A 21,220-nucleotide genomic window follows, 5' to 3' on the forward strand; every position below is an offset into this window, starting at 1 on the left:
CAAAAGGCCTAACAAATCACTTTGGCCCAATTTTGTCAACAGCCATTCAGGAAGAACAGACTTCCAGAAAAGCTATAAACACGACTTTGGGAAATACTCCTGCACTGGGTTTCAGGAGCAGCCTGGAAAGAAAATGAGACTGCAACACACAAAAAAAGAACCAATACGGAAGCATGGGCCATGCCAAAGGTTAAAGCCAAGGTGAAAGCATGACTTAGTAACGTTCTTCAGGCAGCTCTTCTCCAGATCCATCAAGGTCAAGGGGTTACAGATATAAACTGGAGATTAAAGAGAGGTATTAGGATGAACTTACCAGAAGCTGGACTACCAGTCCTGGGAAGGAATGACAGTGAAATCATCCAGGAAGGCCTCTGAGAACGAGAGAGGCCGTTCTGGCTAAGTGATTGAAGGTGGGCTCCTACTAACGACAGTTGGGTAGATGAGACTCTCCTGAGTTTCCTTTGGCCTTCAGAATCCATGGGACTCAATTTCCAGCTAGAAAAGGGTTAAAGAATCCTGGGGCCCCAGCAGCCCACACCAAGCTCTCTAGACCTACCTTTAAATTCCATGTTGGCAGCATCATCCAGAAGTTCCTCCTTCATGGTGTTAAGTGTCTCAACAATCATGTCCTTCATTTCCTCCTGCTTTCGGTTGGCAATATTCATCAATGATTCGTACAACTCATTTTCCTTCTTTCGAGTATATTCCAGACGTTTGGGAGTGATCTGCAGGTCCCGCTGCATGTCAAATGCCTGGTTAATAAAGATGTCGAGGCAGTGGCAGTGCACCCGGTTCAGGGCCTTGGCTGCATCCACCAGGCGGGTCTGTAGCACCTGGTGAGAAAACGTGCTCAAGTGCCTCAGTTTCTCACTTTGCTCCACCAACATGCTCTGAGCTTTAGTGTCTTGGCCAGGGGCCCCGCAGTTACAGTGACTGCTGCTCAGATAGCCCAGGTCCATCAGCTGGCGATGGAGGGGTGATCTTTCATTCTCTAGTCTTCTGGTGGATGAGGCAATGATCTCTGAGCCCAGTGTCGGCACTTTGAAAAAGAACACGGGAAAGGAGAAATACTTTCGGATTTCCTGAAGCTCTTGCTCGTCCCTCTCAGACAGTTCATCTTTGTGGAGTGCATAGGTTATCACAGGCAAGAAATCGTTCACCAAGTCACCCAGAACATCCACTGCAGGCCGGAGGCCTTGGCACGGTGCTACCACAATGTCCACGTCCTGGAAGGGGAAGGGGGGGTCATATCAGCACTTTGGGGTCAGAACCAAACCTTGCCTCCCCAAAGTCCCACATTGAGACCAAAATCCAGATCTGTGACAGGGCAGTGGGACTTCAGTACGCCCCAATCACTTGCCCACCTCCTTCCTGAGTTCCCAACACTCCCTGCCACGGCCTAAGAGGCAGGCACTCATCTAGAGAGAGAGAGAAAACAGTCTGTAGAAAGGATGGCAGTCTTCAGTTATCTCAGATAAAAGGACTTTAGTTCCTGGCTTCCTTCCCCACCGATGCCCTCGATGCCCTCGGATGAAGGAGTAAGACAAATAATGGAAGGAGAAAGAATTGATGTGGAAATGATCCCATCGGGATTGAGCCTGCCTGGAACATTCCTCCCACTCTCCCCTTCGCTCATATTACCAGCCCCGCCTTTCTAAGGCAGCTAACTCCCCTGCAGCCTTCCAATCTCCCTGTGTGCTCTTGTCATGCTTAGTGAGTCTTTCCTGGTACGCAATCCCAAGCACTCGCTACTTCTCCTTTCCTTAATGTACAACACATTTATAATTTATTTTTTAAAACCCATTTTTGGGGCACTTGGGTGGCTCAGTCAGTTGGTTGGGCTTCTGCCTTTGGCTCAGGTCATGATCCCAGGGTCCTGGGTTCCTAGAGTCCCACATCAGGCTCCTTGCTCAGTGGGAAGCCTGCCCCTCCTTCTGCCTCTCCCCTTGCTTGTACACGAAATCTCTCTGACAAATAAAATCTTAAAAAAAAATAAATAAAATCCATGTTTCCCCAATAGCCTGTCAACCCTTTGAGGGCAGGGACCATGTCTACCTCGTTAACATGGTAACTTCAGTGCCTAACACATAGCTCTCACTATTGTTGAATCAATCAAGCACGACACTAAAAGCCAGGTTTGCCAAACATTATTACTGTCCTATTCTAACGGTTTGCAGGTATCCCAAAGTCTTAGCCACGTAAGTCTTGGTAATAACCTTTATTCTCATGATCACTTGGTATGACAGAGACTAAGGTTTGCCTATCCAATACTTAGCCTCTGCATTATTGGGAAGGCAATGGCCTTTACAGGCAAGGCTGCCCAGTCAGTGGGTGGGGCTTTCAGGAAAGCTTCTTAGAGGGGGTCTGATCCTACCAGGAAGTATGCTCTTTGGCCTCATCCTTTTCGCCTGGAACAAGAAGGTCATCCTACAGCCCTAAGGCAAACCTGAGGGTAGAAGCCAGTATTGAGGGTGATGAAGCACAAACAAACAGGGGGCTTGGGTCCCTGCTGATGGCAATGCTGACGCACCAGCCTGGCTTCACTTCTTTCACGTAAGGGGAAAATTAACTTCTATCTTGTTTAAGCAAGCCCATTTTCCTGATTGTCTGTTACATATGATTGTACCCAATCATGACTGCTAGACCCAAGATCCTAAAGTGAGTTTCAAGAATGATCTTTGGGGGCGCCTGGGTGGCTCAGTCGTTCAGCGTCTGCCTTCAGCTCAGGGCGTGATTGGGATCGAGCCCCGCATCGGGCTCCCTCCTCTGCTGGGAGCCTGCTTCCTCCTCTCCCACTCCCCCTGCTTGTGTTCCCTCTCTCGCGGGCTGTCTCTCTCTGTCAAATAAATCAATAAAATCTTTAAAAAAAAAAAAAAAAAGAATGATCTTTGGTTTAGAAACAAACCTCTACAGGTCTTTTTCTAGCCAATAGTTTTTGCTTTTGTGTTCTACTTCTTTCCTGAGGGTCCTGAGGCACTTAAAGAGCAGATGTTTCCATCCACTGCATAGGTTGCTCTTCTCCATCTTTGAAATTGTGTACTTCGCCTGGTATTCCAGACCTAAAGGTCGACCAGGAGACTCCTGGCCTGTATCACCACTGTAGGCACACCAAGTAGGATGTCTTCAGGGACCTGCAAGCTCAAAATCAATCCTCCACAGAATTCTAGCCCATTTTACAGAGTTACAAAAGAATTCAACACAGACCTGTTCAAGTTTGTGTCTTTAACATTTATCAGATGTTGCAAATGAAATACCTTATTTGAAATGTAAAAACTATGCAATTGTTTGTTTCCTTTCAGACTCATATTCTGTTTTCATTCCTTACCTTACTGAGTAGCAGGTATTTTTGATGAAAAAAAATTTTAAATAAAAACCTGGGAACTTTTCCCTTTTGATCTCCTTGCCTAGATAAGAAAGGACTGGGAAATGCCAGCCTATTGTTTCTTGTACTCTGTGTGTGTGTGTGTGTGTGTGTGTGTGAGAGAGAGAAAGAGAGACAGAGAGAGAGAGACAGAGAGAGAGAGACAGAGAGAGATCTCCCATCCTCAGAAAAGCTGTACAAAGATCCCATCTTCCCCAGTAAAGAATCAGTAAGCTTAATTCTCAGGTGGATCATGTAAGTGTTATTTGGCTGGCCACTCTAAACTCTCTAAAGCTAAAAGTGCTTTCAGCATCTCACCATTTCTAATTTGAGCAAACACTAAAAATCCAGCTACTTCCCATCCAAGCCCAGGCCAAGAAAAAATCTGCTGTTTCATTTATGCCTCGAACTGCATGAAATGTTTTCTGGTTGGTAGACTAGTCTGACACTCATCCCACTGTTCAAAACAAACCCCCTTTCACTGCCCGGAGTCCCACTGCTAGAGTATGAATCACCGCATGAGGCATATTCAAAAAGTGGGTAAGAGCTTTTACTGTTAGAGTAGAACACACAGTTGCCTAAATGCCAACGTTATATAATACATATAATAATTTGATAAAGACTAGGAGAGAATCCCAAGAAATGAAAAGTTACAGCAAGATAGAGAAGTATAGGTGAAAATGTTTTAAAAAATATTTAAAGTTGCAAACCTCTCTTTGATACATTTTGAAAGATATAAATCAATCAAACTTATTACAGGAATATCATGAGAAGAAAGCCTAAATACACAACACCAAAGTAGAGTTCTTTAGAAAATCATCAGGAATAATTTTGTTTGCTTGTTTATTTATGATGGATTTTCTTAAAATTCTAAAATTTCCAAGTTTTCCTCAAAGAGCCAAAAGCTGTGGGGTCCACTTGCAGAACCAATATCCCTCCTAGGAGACTGACTTTATTTGCTCACAGGTGCAAATTCATTTAAAAACAAAAACACACAATTCAGGGCTTTCTAATGGTAGGTACCGCCTGATACACTGGCAAACAGAAAGAAGTTGTCCACTCCTAAATCTATCTTGGACTAAACAGCCCTGGGCAGAAAACAAGCACCACGCTCGCTCTCCTCCATTCCGCAGTGAACCGGCGTGTGCGGCTGCTTCCACCGCGCTGATTAGCACCGTGAGTGCGGTGAGACAGGCAGAGAGAGCCGCCCGCCTGACATCCTGGCGGCGGTACAAACCAGGCTGGAATGTGCTGTGTGATTCTGTGACACTTACAGTGAAGGGATGACTCATCTCTGACAGTTACAAACAAAAAGGGAAGCTAGCACTGTCTCCGGGAGACAGGGAGTGAAAAAAGTCATCATTAATATAGAGGACGAGCCAGACCCGTTGTGGGCCCTATTATGGCCCGAGACGGAAGTCTGACCTCGGCCAGTTTCGTGGAAGGCTATTTGCCTTCCTAGCACCTAGAACGGAGCTGGCACTTTGCGAACATCCAACAAATACATGTGGAATGAATGGATGAATAAATGATGCCTTCGCTACCTGCTCAAAACCATTTTCTAGAATCATATTTAAATTTCCTATCTTTTAACCCATATCCCATACATTTAGCTGTGATTGCTGTTTGCCTCCACTCCAAGAATAAAGCAGTGAGTAAGCCTTTTGCTCCTAAGTCAATCAGGGGAAAAGGCTCTCAGGGAATAACGACAGTACCCCCAAAATTCCCATTGGGAGTCACCGTGAATTCCTAAAGAGATTTCTCCTGTAGAATGCATTCTGCACAAATCTACAGAATCCATACAAGTTGGTGTGTTAACCATCAATTTTCTCGGCAAGATTAAGAGAATGAACAGAAAAGAGACTGCTACCCTGCAAACACCAGAACTGACCTCTTGGGTTTTGTCTTTGATGTAAAATGACATTATCTTAAATGCCAAGAAGAAAGGGCTCAACCACTGAAGAAGCCTGACCACTTCCTAAGAACACTGGCTCTTACGGCTCGTGGCACAGCCCTGAAACTCAGTTCTGGCCAAGAATGACTGTATTAACTGATGGTTCCAGCAGAAGACAGCCATGCTCTCAGGTAGCTCACAAAGGTCCTTGCTGTCTCTACAGTTCTGAAGCCTCAGGTTCCCGCCACACAGACAAGAACATAACTACATAACACAGCTCTGCCCAAGCTCCGCAACTGACCCCGTCTCGACCTCAATCCCTGTCTCCATAGTCTACCTACTTTTACTGTCCATTCTCCTCCCGTGCCATTCTCATGGGGCAGTCCAGAGGTTTTTCCTGTTTGTTTTTATACAGGTTGATTCTTCTTCGTTTTTACATGGTTCCCAGAAGGATCACTCTTAAACATTAATTACATATTAAGGAAAATACCTCTCTGTTCTTGTTACACTGTAGAAAATACCTGGCTGAATACATACTGAATGGCCTCTCTGCATCTACCTTGCAGCTCTTGGAACATCCAGTACCCGGAGATACAGACAAAAGCAGAAATCTGAAGCTTTATTCTCTTGTCACTTAGGAGTTTCATCAAAGCAGAGAGACGAAGCAGTAGAACGGAGAAGAGAGAACGAAGAAGGGAAGACTTTACCTTTTAACTTCATAACTTTAACTTTTGTCTTATTTAGCTTTTAATAACATCCTTCTCTTCTTCCATTACAAAAGAACTTCTGTAATGAATGATGAAGAACTTTGTCTCTAACTGGAACAGAATAATGACAATAAGTAAGCTGGAACCAGAAGGACTTACAAAGGGAAGGAGTTCCAACATGGTTGTCAGGGAATGGACTGGTGACAGAGAGGGGGACATTCTCTTCTCAAGGACTCTGATTAATACAATTAAAAGGAGGAGGGAACTGGCTTACTCTGTACCAGACTGCGCGAAATCCTCACACACTCTCTCATTAAGGCCTCACACTAGTCCTAGAAGATAAGGATCACTACCGCCATCTTGCCGAAGAGGGAACCAGCCCAGTCACCCGGTCAGTGAACTGACAAAGCCAGGATGCAGATCCAGGTCTGCTTGACTACCAAGAGACACTTTAACAGCTACTGAAGGTCCACTGTGGGTCAGGAACCGTCTGGGCTGATGTTGGGCAAGTTCTGAAAGAAGAATAAAGGATGGACAAGATGACTTTAGGGATCCTGACAATTCTAGTGTTCCAGGGTAAAAAGTCTGTCCTACGAAGGAAAGGCTCTGTCATGAAACAAACTTGCAGGGCTTGGCTGAGATACTATGAAAGAAGTCAAAACCAGAACATTTATTTATTTATTTATTTATTTATTTATTTATTTATTTAAAGATTTTATTTATTTGACAGAGAGAGACAGCCAGCGCGAGAGGGAACACAAGCAGGGGGAGTGGGAGAGGAAGAAGCAGGCTCTTAGTGGAGGAGCCTGATGTGGGGCTCGAACCCAGAACGCTGGGATCACGCCCTGAGCCGAAGGCAGATGCTTAACTGCTGCGCTACCCAGGCGCCCCAAAACCAGAACATTTTTAATAGCCCCAACACCAGAGTTTCTGCCTGGTGACAGTACTTTCAACCCCCGAGTCTCTGAATTCCCTACCCCACCATCCTCAACTCAAGGTGAAACATACACAGATCTCTGACACAGAGAAAACAGGGAAGCCTCTGGGTGTAAGAAAGAGCTGGGTGGCTCAGTCGGTTGAGTGTCTGCCTTCAGCTCAGGTCATGATCCCAGGGTCCTGGGATTAAGCCTTATGTCAGGCTCCCTGCTCCGTGGAAAGCCTGCTTCTCCCTCTCCTTCTGCCTCTCCCTCACCTGCTCATGCTCCTTCTCTCTTGCTCGCTCAATCTCAAATAAATAAAATCTTTAAAAAAAGAGAGAGGCAGATGGATCCGAGAGAAAAGAAAAAAGAAGATTAAGACTATAATCTCTGCCAGATTTTCTCCCCAAGAGCTAACCCTGGAAGGCCACAAATGAATCACTGGTGATGAACAGAGAAAACAGCCTCAAATCCAAGATGTTCTTTTTACTTTTATTTTAGTGAGCACCGGGATTTAAAAAAAAAAAAAAAAACTTGCCTCTATACCACCCACATCAAACAGGTAAATTCACCTGCACTGTGTCTTTGCGGGTTTCTGGGCCAAGAGCAGCACACACACAGATATGCAGGATGCTTACGTTCCACTACGTCTGTCAGTGTGTTAGCGGAGAGGCAAGAGAGATATTAAATATGAAGGGTCCAGGCTCGCTGCCCAGAGGGAATTTATACTTTCGCATTTGCCTGAACTTCCAATACCCTTTTTTAACATAACACTCTAGTTCCCCTTTTTCTTTGCCCCATAAAATCATGGTTTCTTGACTGTAATTCTATCTCCGGAGTGCCATTCTCCATCTTGTACATGTTACCCCAACTTTGGGTCTTTTTCCTTGGCATGTCCATTTTTGACCCAATTCCATATACTATCTCCCCCTAAACGTTATCTTCTTGCCCAGGGGACCTTCACCCAGCCTCTTTCCGTTTCATTACCAATCAAGTGTTATCTTGCAATCTAGAGACATTCAAGATAAGATAGAGTATCTAACTAAAGGTGAACAACACACAACAGATTTAGTTTTCTAAGGCACCACTATAAATGCCAAAAACTAGACAAAAATTGAGAAAAGCTCATTTTCTAGCAACAAATAGTGTTTGGTAAATTTGGGTTAAAATTTTGCATAAACTTTTGTCATTTTTAAGTAAAATCCTTTAATGATTTTGGGTTGTGAAAATATTAACTGCTGAGAAATTAAGAATACCAAGGTCTGTATGACATTAAAAATAGATTATTTCCATTGTTAGCTATTGCCTGAGACTGAGGGCTATAAAGAGAAAATTTTACTACTCCAACTAGTTAGAGTTAAAAATAAAGTTTATTTGCAAGTCATCAGACCTTTCCTGGAAATATTATGGTCAACCTCAGTTCCCTGAAAGATACCCCAGCAGACACCATCCTGAGCCAACAACCGTGTCCACGTGTGGCAGTCTGGCCGCCAGGTGACGCGTACATTTGTCCAAAGGGTGGAGGTAAACAGGCCGGCAGAAGGACTGACAGCTCTGTCAGTGCCACCACAAGTGAGACACCATGGCCAGGCGGCAGGAGTCCCACCTCAGACTGCCAGAGTTTAATCCTCTCGGCTCCTTGCTACTCCTTTTCTTATAGGTGGTCACAGGAAAAATTAACACACACACCCCTCCCCACATATCAGACTGAGGCAACTCCGAAGGGGACAGCCGTGTTCCACTGGACTCGTAAGAGGAGGTGGTGGTTTACGTGCCAGACAGGGGGTAAGGGTGGAGAAGGGGAAGCATGTGCGTGGAGACAGACCTAGGGAGCACGGTGAATAGTGAAATGTGTTGCCAATTGGAAAATGGGAGCACGGTGAATAGTGAAATGTGTTGCCAATTGGAAAATGACTATGTTTTAACACTAAAGGAGGTTATGGAAACTAACAGCTTCATGGTGTGCCTCTGCTATTGCATTATGAACTGAGAATCTCAGGGGACCCAGAGCTAAAAAGCTGGGAATACCAAGCACTGTGGGTCCACGTGGGTCAGCCTATTCTGGAACACACTGAAACTGGCTAATTTATGAGGACTTTAAAGTACCGTACTAGAAGAATGACCATTGTATAAGAGGGTAGGGGAAACTCTGCTTTGATAATCTGACAGCTGAAAATGAACATCTCATTTCCCCTAATTCAGTCTTGGTTTCCTTGAGCCAAGTTTTCCTTTCTTTACCACCCCCTTTGCAAACCAAATGGAAGGGCTGTTTACAGCTAACTCACTGGTCCTAAATATAACTGCAGCTAAACAAAAAGGTCTTTTTCACTGGCACAGAAATCTTCAAGGTAGCTGGGAAGCACCCCCGGCAGTGAGCTCCCGGCACCGAGGCCCACAAACGCAATGAAGACAGGAGCCTGACTGTGGTGGAAGAGCAGGGCCTGAGCTCCACAGAGGAGACGAAGGCCTCCCTGAGGCATGGCATCAAGGGGTTCCACACTTAGAACCGTTGGGGTCCGTTGCTATTTCTACATCAAAACCACTGGAGAATAAAGCAGATCCGCAGAAACACTGGCTAAGGAAGCCTCACAAACCACATGAAACAGAACGCAAGAGGCTAGAGAATTCTTCAGGACAAGAGAATATTCCTCAGGAAGGAAAATACATGTTTCAGCTGTGCAGAGAGAAAGCTGATTTAGTGCCTCGACTTCCCAACCAAGTAGCCTCCTCAACTGTTACCTCGGTGGAGCGCTCAGCACACGTCAGGAGCAGGCCAGGTGGGCTCTCCCCGGCGAGAAGCGCGCGCGGATGTGCGCCCGGGGAACGGCCCTCACTTTCCTGCCTGGCACTTGTTCCAGCTGCCTCAATTCATGGAACAAAAGTAAATGAGCATTAAAAATTAAAGCCAATAAAATGAAGGGACTCAGAGAAATCAATCCAGTCACGCGCCTCTCCTGCACATGGCTTTGTTCACAGTCCAAGATCGTTTTTAAAAGGCAAGAACAGGAAGAATCACCACCGGACCGATAGTAGTCAGACCAGCTATTTAACAGTGTTTTTTAAGCTACAGGCCAGAATGTAGCAGCTCACAGCAGCAATTACTGGGTTGTTACCATCAGTTTCAAAAAAATGAAATCAAATAGAAAAGACAGTAGTATGTTTTACAAAAAGTAAAAGTATTGTTTCATGAAATGTTACCTTAATGTATATGTGTATAGGGGCACCTGGGTGGCTCGGGTGGTTAAGCGTCTGCCTTCGGCCCAGGTCATGATCCCAGGGTCCTGGGATCCAGCCCCACATCGGGCTCACTGCTCACTGGGAGCCTGCTTCTCCCTCTGCTCCTCCCCCTGCTCCTGCGCTCCCTCTCTCTAATAAATAAATAAAATCTTAAAAGGTATACGTGTATATATGTACTAGGTCCTGATACAAAATGTTATTTCTTACAGTGAACGAAATTCTTTACATATATATTTACATATACGTATATATGTAAATACATATATTTTTTAAATTAATCTCTACACCCAATGTGGTGCTCAAAGTCACAACTCCAAAATCAAGAGGAGCATGCTCTACCAACTGAGCTGGCCAGGTGACCCCAGTGAATGAAATTCTAGAAAAGTCTGAAAGCCACTGAACCCCTGGAACCTGAAGGAACCAGATCGGGCTAGTGTACCAGAGAGAGACTGTGCATGGCTCAAATACTTATGAGCTGGGCAGAAGTTCATGAGTCAACCAAGCAGCCTCAGTTAATAAACAAGGACTACTGTCAGAGTTGCTGTCGGCGTTATGTGAGAACTCTCTCCGCATCCTGGACCTGAGCAGTGTGAGCTCTCGGGTCTGGAAACGGAGGAAAACCACCGCTGAAACTCTGCTCAGAGAAAATGCTGGCTTGTGTACAGAGCCCCTCAAGCCTTTATCAAGATAAAAGAAATCTGGTCTCTGGAAGGAAATGAGATGACAGCTTCTACTTCTAGAGTGTCAAAGGCCATGGCCACAACCAAAGGACTCATTCATTGACTGGGAGATCAGGCCTTTTAGAACAGGGGTAGATGCAGAGGTTATAAGAAACAAACAAAACTTCCTAGTCCTGCTAAACTAGCCCTTCCTGCCTGGCACAGCTAATCAAGGCGATGGAACTCTGTTCTGAGCAGGTCTGCATTCTTTTCATCTACCCACTCCTGACCCCTGACACAGTCACATTCTTTGCTGATCCCCACTCGGTCTAATCACATAGCCCGGCCCCAGCTATAGTGCAGGACAGGAAGCCTAGCACAAGAGTGGAGTCCTTCCTAAGTGGAGATAGGAATACCAGATAGTCCATATCTCTTGGAAGCCATAAGAGCTGTGCTCTCTCTTGGGAGTTTACTTCCAAGAGAAGAGCCAAGAAGATATCCTTCAAGATGACAGGATCTCCATATCTCCTTACACTAAGCCAGACCTGCCCTCAGGTTCTCTAGTTCCTTAGAAAGTAGGAGACACGATCTGTCCCACTTGGTAAATAATGGCTAGGTCTAACGAAAAACTCACAAAATTCTTTCCTCCGTCTCAACTCGAGTAAGGGCACTCATAATCCAATATTTTATCATTCCTTTTAGAAAGGGATGGCTGGAGACAATTCTAGCAACGCCTTCTTGCTGAGAAATGAAAAAGGATTTCTGGTCCCAATCATAATTACTCTGTAAAAGCCTGTCGAGATGCAAGCAGCACATTCCTTCTATTGTAGAAAGGGAGATAACGGGGCAAGGAGATAAGCGAATTGCTCCGGGTCCTGCTGTGGTAGCAGACGCCAGGATGGGTGCTGGCGCTGCTAGGGCCTTGTCTGTTTTTCAACTTCCTAGGTTATGCGCTCTATCAGCGGATGCTCAGAGCCCAGATGATGTGCTGCCAAATGGCTGTGAGAAAGCTCAAATACAGGAACAGCTGCTATACATGTGTGCAACTGTTGTATAAGTATGAGGCCGGTACCTGTAAGAGAGCGTGGTGCATCGTCACCTCCAGTTCGGCTAAAACAGGGGCGGCGTCCTCGCCGTCCTCTTGGACCTCCAGGTCCTCCTCAGGGATGGTCTCCCAGTTGCCCTGGTGAGCAACCAGCGTGTGCACGAGTTCATACTGGCCGGGGAGCGCCAGGCTGACCCGAGTCTGAGTCCCATAGGTGAAGCGGAGGCGCCGAAGCTTACAGTTCTCCTCGCCGCCCAGCCTGGCGGTGGGAAGCACCTGCACCCCCAGCAGCAGGTTCAACAGCTGGCACTTGACATTACAATCCTGGCCGAGGATCAGGATGCAGGGAAGGCAGTCCACAATCTGCTGGAGGTACTTCTCTTCCTTAGGTGGGAAGGCAATGCAGCTCAGCTGGCCTGGTTGGGGAAGGGGAGGGTGGAGAAGCAGAAGGGAGTAGAGAGAGACAGTGAGGAGGGGTAGACACAGACTCCCACAGAGACCCAGTCAAGATGGCAGGGTCCTAGGGAAGCAATTTCTAGGAAGCCCTTGGTTGGACGAGACACCAGGAAAACATCCCAGCCGGAAAAGGCTCCTCAAATATCGAAAGGAGTCCCCTCCCTGGCGTGTCCCCAGAGCAGATGTCTCCATCTAGAAAGGGGCAGTGACCTGATCCCTCCCCGCTCCTTGTTCACGCGGTGCAGGGCCAGGCCAAGGAGTACACAAGGACTCGATCACAATCTCGAGAACCCTACACTGGCAGATCCAGAGAGGACTACATGAACTAGGACGGGAATCCAAGGAGAAACTGTACCTGAAGATGTCAAAACAAACACCTTGGTGACAGAAGACCTAGTACTTGAACACAGAAGGCCCTCTGAAACATCTCTGCTATCTGCAGTTTTAGTTTATTACTTTCCTGATTTGGGACGTCTTCTATAACTAAATGTGTGAGCTAATCTTTTCTGTGTATGTGAGAGAGCTAATCTTTACATATGCATACATCAAAATAAAATGTCATTCAAGTTTGCCTTAGTTCTAGAATCTTTTCCAGTTCGTCTCTCTGAGAGCTGCTGACAGCACCCCAGCTGCCACATCTATTCTCCTGTAACTTTGGGTGCTCGGTGAAGATCAGTAACTCCTGATCAAGTCACATTCCTCCGGTTTACGGAGGACAAGGCGTTGAGTAAGACAAAGGGAAGAACTACGTTAGGAGAAAATCCGGGTAAATCTAGGAGGAGCGTGATCTATCTCGGAAACATCCACTCAGGACAACCATGCTCATGTAAATAGCGAGCTTCCACACACCATCCAGTAGCATTCAAGAGAGAACAAAAAGCTTCCTGAAGGAGGAGAAACCTCTGTCTGGGAAAAAGAACCACAAATCCATTGACCTGAACCTCCCAGATTCTGAACGCTATCATTCCCAACTTGCTCGGTCCCTATGACTCAGGCAACCCCTGCGTTTGTTCAGAAAGACACAGACACGGGGTTCTTAGGCAGGAAGAAGGCTGATCTCTGGGCCAAATACCTCTTTACTGAAATTTTGCACGGCACCAACTGAAAACTACTCACTCTAGTCACTTCACCACGAGCTGTTAAGCTATTCGTAAGCTGTTCACTTCATGCGTGTACGGGAGGTCTGACTTAAGAGGCTCTTCTGCTTCAGCCTGTCTCTATCCTGCTACAAACCCTCAAACCCCCTTCCCTTCCACAAATGGCGCCACCAAAAGGTTTCAAGAAGGCTTTGCCTTCACCCAAACCCCTCCGTGCGTTTCATTAAGCCCTTCCTTTCATGTCTGTCTGTGAGCCCATCACCTGGCCTGTGTGTCTACATCGGGACACCGAGGCAAGGAAACCGACTCTCCCGGGAAAGAGATGGGTTCCTCTGAAAAAGCAAGGAGTGGTAGCAGAGTGCCTAACTGTGTGCAAGGCATTACCAAGCCCAAGCATCACACGCCATACCACTGGTCTAATCTCTGACCTGCAATCTAAAAGCAAGGGGACAGGGGCGCCTGGCTGGCTCAGTCGGTACAGCAGGCAACGCCTGATCTCAGGGTTGTGAGTTCAAACCCCACATTGAGTGTAGAGATTACTTCAAAATAAAATCCTGAAAATAATAAATAAAAGCAAGGGGACGTAGCCAATTGCTTGTATGTCCACTGAGCAAGGAGCAAAGGGCTAGTCCTGAGTCCCTTCCTATCTCATTCACAACTCAACAACACTTATCACAGTCTATTCTGGTTATCTGTTTATAATGATAAAAGGCAAGAAGGACAATCAGATTTCTCTCTGTATACTCAACACCTAACACGGTGACTGACACTTAGCAAGCACTCAAGTCATGCACTTGTTTGCTCTGTGTAAGAATCCATTTACTTGCAGAATTATCTACACAAAGCTGCTAGTAGTTCCACTAAGTACTCAGGAAAGTCTAGGGGCAACCACCATTCCTAAAAACCTTCATCCCAACAGAACAGGACCTCCCCCTTCACCTTGCAGAATTTAACTACAGTGGTGTCAGCCTGAGCTGTGAGAAGGGATAGATTCACCAGCTAGACTCACTCTCGGCCATACTTCCTATCCCCTCCTCCTTTCCCAGTGCTGCTCAGAGGCTCAGAGAGGCGTCCAGGTGTAAGCCCATACTGGCGATCTTCATAACTCCTACAACAAAAGTTGACACATAATAAAAAAAAGAAACCTAAATGAGCGTGGAAAGTGGGTAACAGAGAACTAAAACCAACTCATTTTTCAGGACCAGAGGGCGAGATCACAAAACCTCTGAGACAAAGTGTCAACTATAGGAAAGCCAGTAAAACATGCTGCATCAGTCAAAACCACAGCAGACACACCCCATTAATCATCTGACCCAAATGATCACCCTCCCCTCCATCTCTGTAGTGACAAAAACAGCCACTACAAATAAACCAGCGAGGCTCAAACCACCATAGACCCGTGCAATGAGAGGGGTCTGGTGCTGAGCCCAGTTCTAATTTTTGTTTCCATGCACTCTCCCGCTGGGGTTCTCCAGGCAGCTAGTGGACTGAAGAAAATCTTCAATATGGGGATCTCCATCTGCTTTTCCAATACGTCACCATTCAAGCCCTTCACTTCCGCCACTAATCTTTACCTTTTCCACTGATCCCCGACATAGGTCCACCAGATTTGAACAAGGACACGGACAGGACAGAAACCAAGTCAACGCTAGATGGGTCCCCTCCCCGCCTCTCCCAGGCAAAGGGTCCAGGCAGGGAAGAGTTGTAGCAAGCAAGAGGACAAGCAGAGGGAGGAAGGCAGAGATAGTGAACCCCAGGCTCCACTGCTCACTAGCTCTGTGACTTTGGCAATTCATTTGAGTTTTCTCAGCCTTGGATTTCTCATCTGTGAACTCAGGAAGGTGCATGACATCATCATTAACATCTTTCCACTTCTAAAATTCCAGGATGCCATCAGGTTTTAACTGGTGCAAGACATACCACTGAGGGGGATGGGTGGTTAGGCTGGTTGTTTTTATCTTAAATTATCTGTGAATTTAATCATGCAAGCTCTCCCTGGACTACTGTAACAGCAGATCAAAAAGTTGACTGAACTAGCCAGGGGGTCCGAGGACCTGCAGAAAGGGCAGTTTCAGCCGCTCTCTAAAGAAGAGCTTCCAAACTGTGGCCTGACAGTAGGAGGGAGGAAGAAAACCGGCTTCAAATCTGGACCAGCTGCCTCACTGACAGTTTAAGGACTTCCGAGTTAATCGGGTTTTCTTTTGTAATTAATATAACAGCGTCTGCATCTGGGGCTGCCAGAAGGGACCAGCAGGGCCTCTCAGCTGGAGCACACGAACCCTGCCAACACTAGCTTCAGGAAAATGCAACTCGAATTGTCTTAAGTGCAAGCCAAGGCTCTTATTTTATTCTTTTCTTGGTGCTCCTTAAATACAGATCATCTTGATTAGGCTTACTTCTAAACAAAGGTTTCCAGAAAAAGCATTTACGGTAGCAACCCATTTTGTTTATTTGTTTTCCATCACAAAGGGGAGCAAAATATACCACCCCAAAATATGCCTCTTTGGCATGCTATTTTGAGCTGGTTATTTTTAAATAAACAACAGACACAGGTGAAGCTCTGAAAACTGAGCACAAGTTATGCTTGTAACATTTACACTTCCAGCAGTACAAGGGAAATCTCCATTTGCAAGGGCGTCTCCCTCTCTGTACCAGGAAGAGAAAGATGAGTCTAAATCTCTAGAAACCCTTATCTTAATGCATAACGTTTACCCTTGTTCACAGTGCTCCTCCTGGTAACCTCCCATAACTGACTCCCTAACCCCCAAACATCTCTTTATTTGCCTCATCTCATTTAATGCTCACAATTCTACCAGACAAGGACTATTATTATCCCCATTTACAGATGAGGAGCCAGCAGCCTGAAAAGTAAAACAGAGCCCATGTTTCTCCATTTATCTAAGCAGATTAAAGATGGAGCACAGGACAGTGCAGGAGCTGGACCCAGGTCTCAGGGGGCCAGGTCAATACCCGGTGGTAAACAGGGCCCGTGAAGAGCCGCAGAATATGGCATCCCAAAGGATATTTTGAGCTGAAGGGACTTGACACACAGCACTATTAAGAAGGGCGTTCTGACCTCCCCTTTTCTTCCTGAAAGCTGGAGATAAAACCCCTATCTGGATGATGAACTCCCTATACCAGAAGTAAAGCCACATTCTTATCACCACAAACCTGGAGTCGAGGCCAAGAAAAATCAGTACAAATATGCCTTGTTACACTAACCCTTATCTTCCTAGTTACTTTTCCACCACTAACTGCCCTAGCCCAAGCCCCTGTGTCTTGTCACATTTTCATAACTTACTTCTCTTTGTCCAATTCAGTATATAAATGTCTAGTTCTGCTTCTTTGGGCCTTCATCTTTTGTGGGGACTCCGTGTACATGTAAAGCATAATAAAATGTGTATGCTTTTATCTTGTGTATCTGCCTACATCCGTTTAATTCCCAGGCCCGGCTGGACACTCCAGAAGGACAGAGGAGACATTTTTCCTCCCCTGCACCTACTACCACATTTTTCCCAATTGGAGCCAAACACAATTTGGTGATTGCGGGACCCCAATTTATTTATTTATTTTTTTAAGATTTATTTATTTGAGAGAGAGAGAGAGAGCAGAGGGAGGGGAAGAGAAAGAATCCTCAGGTGGGCTCCGCGCCCCAGAAACCCAATTTAAAGCAGACTGACAGAGTCTCTATGAAAACTCTGCTAAAAACTCTCTCAAAATCATGAGGAATAAATAAAGCCTGGGGGGGAAAAAACACAGTAGTACCAATAGCTGGTACACATTTTTAAAGAAAGTTGTTATTCTGCCTAAGATCTCTAGAGACCCCTTCTAAAAGAAAAGGTGGGGGGGGCTGGGTGGCTCGATCGGTTGAGCATCCAACTCTTGATTTTGGCTCAGGTCATGATCTCAGGGTCGTGGGATCAAGACCCACGTTGGGCACCATGCTCAGCACAGCGTCTGCTTGAGATTCTCTCTCTCTCTCCCTCTGCCACTCCCCCCACACCCACGTGCACGCTCTAAAATAATAATAAATCTTTAAAAAGATAAAACAAAAATAAATTATCAGAGAAATGTTTCATGCTCCTCTTATAAGTTTGTATTATCCTTTGCATTTGAGGTTAAGACTATTATAAAAAGGAAGAATTGGAGGGAAGAAATGCTAATGACCTTTTTATGTCTCTAGTGACCCATTAGGATATTTTATTTAAATTGTTTCTGGAATAATGGCAATGGATCTATGTCAATGCACACTCCTTGCCTGTTTTCCATGCCCATCACTAATACACACTGGAGAGGTGAGTGAAGGCCAGGGTAAGGTGCAGTACACGGCCAAGGTAGGGAAGGCACTATATGGAGTAGGTGAACGGAGGTGAACAGGATTCTACCACGGCCTTCTTGTACTATTACAACACACACGGTTGGCGGGGCTTCGGAGTCAATTCAGGTCCCAACAGTTACTACTGCAAGCCTTGTTCCCGGCACCCGAGGCCGTCCCTCCAGTGGGTCCAGTTTGTTTACCTCGCTTTTAACAGTGAACTTGTGGCCCTCTCTAAAAGTGAGTGACATGGCACAGGATTTTATGGGAGGATTTAATAATTCGCTCAAGTAATCAGTGACACAAATACGCATTTCCATAAATAAGCAGTGAGACATTTTTATTTCTTACGAACAACATGTGCCAAGAGTAGAGAAAAGGACAAACTTCTAAGTTGAGAAATGAATGCCAGACGGTTTTTTTACTACCGTAGAAAATTTTTGTACTGAGCTACAAAAATCCCAGGAGCTGAAAGAATTCTGCCACGAAACATTTATTTACCATTCCCAAACAAACTCTGACCGCCAGCTCAATTTAAAGGATTCTGAATTACAGGGGACACATTAGGAGCCCAGGAGAACTTAAGGAAAACAGACGCCCAGGTAGTCTGCCTTTCAGAATCCTCAAGACCAAGGAGTATGAGTACATTGTGGTGGAACGGAATGGTTTTGGAGATTAGAGACTGAAACGTTCTCAAGTAGCCAAAGCTCTTGCTGAAAGCTGAAAAGTCAAACTGGCAGAAATGTCAGGAAGTTATCCTACCTGGAGGCCATGTTAAGGTCTCTACGAGTTTTTAAGAAGTAGATTGTACTGGCACCTGGAAGAGGGAGATGGCCAGACCCCCTCCCACCACCCCGAAGCTTATGCACCTTGGGAGCCCTGAAATGAAGAGCCCACACTCAGCGGCCTGCTGACAAGTTCCCTTCTGGACAAAACTGCTGCTGAGGCTGGTCCACTGCAGAGGGAACAGAAAGGCAGCAGACAGCTGTAGCCTACTGGATGTAGAGACGGAAGCAGTTCTGCCAAGGAAGCCAACCCCAAGCTTCACAGAGGGCTTAGCTTCCTTGGGAGGTAGCCTCTTACACTGCGTAACCATTAAGAATGACTCCATGATGCGAATGGGTCAAAAGGACACAGGAACCAGCTCAAAGGGCAGGGGGCTCACTGACCAAATCAGGGGCAATCAGGCATAAAAATGTTCTTAAGTGATAGTAATGGATTATAATTCATTGAAAAAATCCATTGAAAATTTTGAATAAACTGCTAAGTAAAAAAGGAAAACTTGGGGCACCTGGGTGGTGCAGTTGTTAAGCGTCTGCCTTCGGCTCAGGGCGTGATCCCGGCGTTATGGGATCGAGCCCCACATCAGGCTCCTCTGCTGGGAGCCTGCTTCTTCCTCTCCCACTCCCCCTGCCTGTGTTCCCTCTCTCACTGGCTGTCTCTCTCTCTGTCTGTAAAATAAAGAAATAAAATCTTTAAAAAAAAAAAAAAAGAAAAAAAAAAAGAAAAGAAAAGGAAAACTCTTCCTTACCATGGAATACCAGCTAAGAAATACAGAAGGGTATGGAAACCCCACCGAGCCAGGTGGGAGCTGTCAATGGGTGCTGAGGTCTAGTGGAGGAATGAGGTGTTTTCAGGAACGGGATTCTCAGTGAAATCTTAGATCACCTCCCACAAAAGACTAATCAACTGCAAAGGGAAAAAATGGTGACTTTAAGGTGGAGAGACTTAGAGGAGGACAGCAATACGACCAGTGGTCAGGCTTAACATCTCCAGGGATGGGGGTGGTTGGCATCAGGTACCTTGATGTGATGCCCATGCCTTCGTTTCTGCACCTAGTCTTGCTAAAAGCTCAGGACCGAGCCTATCATGAGGAAACAACAGAAAGATCCAGGCCGAGGGTCATCCGACAGAATATAAAGTCTATCCTTTAAACCTGTCCAAGATCTAAATACCAAGGAAAGGCCAAGGGCCTGTTCCGCACTCAGGGAGTCTGAAGACACAAACAGCTAATGCCACACGTGTTGCTGGACAGGATCAGAAAGAAAAAGAGCCATTCTTGGGACAGTTGGCAAAACATGCGTGGGGTCCGTGCACTGGATGGTGGTACCACGTCACTGTTCGTGCCCTGACTTGGGGAGTTGTGTGCTGGTATGTAGAAGCACGTTCTTGCTGGGGAGAACGGCACACTGGAGTGTTTAGAGGAGAGAAGACTACTTATCAACAGTTTGCTTTCAAAAGGTTCAGAGAAACGCTAGATGTAACAGAGGAAGAGAGAGATTTGGAGAACACCAGCGAACACCAGCAAGTGCAAAAGCAATAAAATGTTAACAACTAGGGAATCTGTGTGAGGTGGGTAGAGAAGCTCTTTGTACTGTTCTGGCAACATTTATATAAATTTGAAACGATTTCAAAGTTGATTTTTTTTTTTAATGAGCCAGAAGGATACTTAGCAAAGTATATCCAGTTCTGGATCTCACAGGAAAGGAGATGGAGAGAGAATTTTACTTGACAAAAAACCTAGCAGGTTAAAAACACACCAGATACAGTCATAACAGAACTGCAACAGTAACAGTGTCCTCACTGTCCCTACTTCGGCCCTGCACATCACCTCCATCTTCCTGTGAGAGTGGCCTGTGGGCGGTTCAGAGTCTGGGGAGTTCAAGGCCCTCATCTAAGGAAGCAGTTCAGGGTCAGATTTAGAACCAAGAACCTCAAGGTGAAGCAGTACACACAAACACTGCTAAAAGTTCCCTATAACCACCCAGAGCATTGCACAAGAAGCCACCAGGAGCCGCACGACCTTGCGCTGCTTGCAGAAGTCCCTTCTGATCACTCAGCAGCCAGGAACACCTCTCCACCTCTTCTTACCATGTCACTTCTTGTGTCCCCTAGTTACAAAGCGCCCTTCCAAGCTGGGGCCGCACATTTCTCTCCATTTCTCTCCATGGAGTAAGAGGTTGCGGACCAGGCCAATCACTCAGGAGAAACTGAAACAGGCTCCCCCAGTGGGGTCTCGTATGCCCAAAGAGTAAGGACGACTTCTCTCCTACTGGCTATTTTCCCCCTGTATTCTCCCTTGCACCTACATATCTCCATAATATTAAAAGTTAAGGCTAGGGGCCTCTGGGTGACTCAGCTGGTTGTGCGTCTGGCTCTTGGTTTCAGCTCAGGTCATGATCTCAGTGGTGTGGGATCAAGCCCCCCATAGGGCTTCACGCTCAGCGGGGAGTCAGCTTGAACTTCTCTCTCTTCCTCTCCCTCTGCCCCTCCCCCTGGCTCTCTCGCTCTCAAATAAATAAATCTTTTTTAAAAAATTGGGGGGGGGTAATCTGGGTGGCTCAATCGGTTAAACCTTTAACTCGGTTTCTGCTCAGAACATGACCTCAGGGTCCTGAGATTGAGCCCCACACTGGACTCCGCACTCAGCAGGGAGCCTGCTTAGGATTCTCTCTCTCTCTCTCTCTCAAATAAATAAATAAATAAATAAATCTTTACAAAGTTAAGGCTATAGTATGTTGTACACAACATT

At 46.0% G+C, this 21,220-nt stretch overlaps 1 protein-coding gene across 1 annotated transcript in view; it reads right to left on the minus strand.

Moving 5' to 3' along the window:
• DSTYK (dual serine/threonine and tyrosine protein kinase) overlaps positions 1-21,220 on the minus strand; it is a 48,452-nt gene that overhangs the window by 17,471 nt on the left and 9,761 nt on the right. The window contains exons 2-3 of the mRNA XM_040636511.1: positions 11,848-12,236; positions 557-1,226 (exon numbers count right to left, since the gene is read on the minus strand). Coding sequence (XP_040492445.1) covers positions 557-1,226; positions 11,848-12,236 — 1,059 coding nt within the window. The remainder of the gene's footprint in view (positions 1-556; positions 1,227-11,847; positions 12,237-21,220) is intronic.

The sequence above is a fragment of the Ursus maritimus genome, unplaced genomic scaffold (assembly GCF_017311325.1).
Source record: "Ursus maritimus isolate PB19 unplaced genomic scaffold, ASM1731132v1 scaffold_2, whole genome shotgun sequence".
Classification (NCBI taxonomy): Eukaryota; Metazoa; Chordata; class Mammalia; order Carnivora; family Ursidae; genus Ursus; species Ursus maritimus.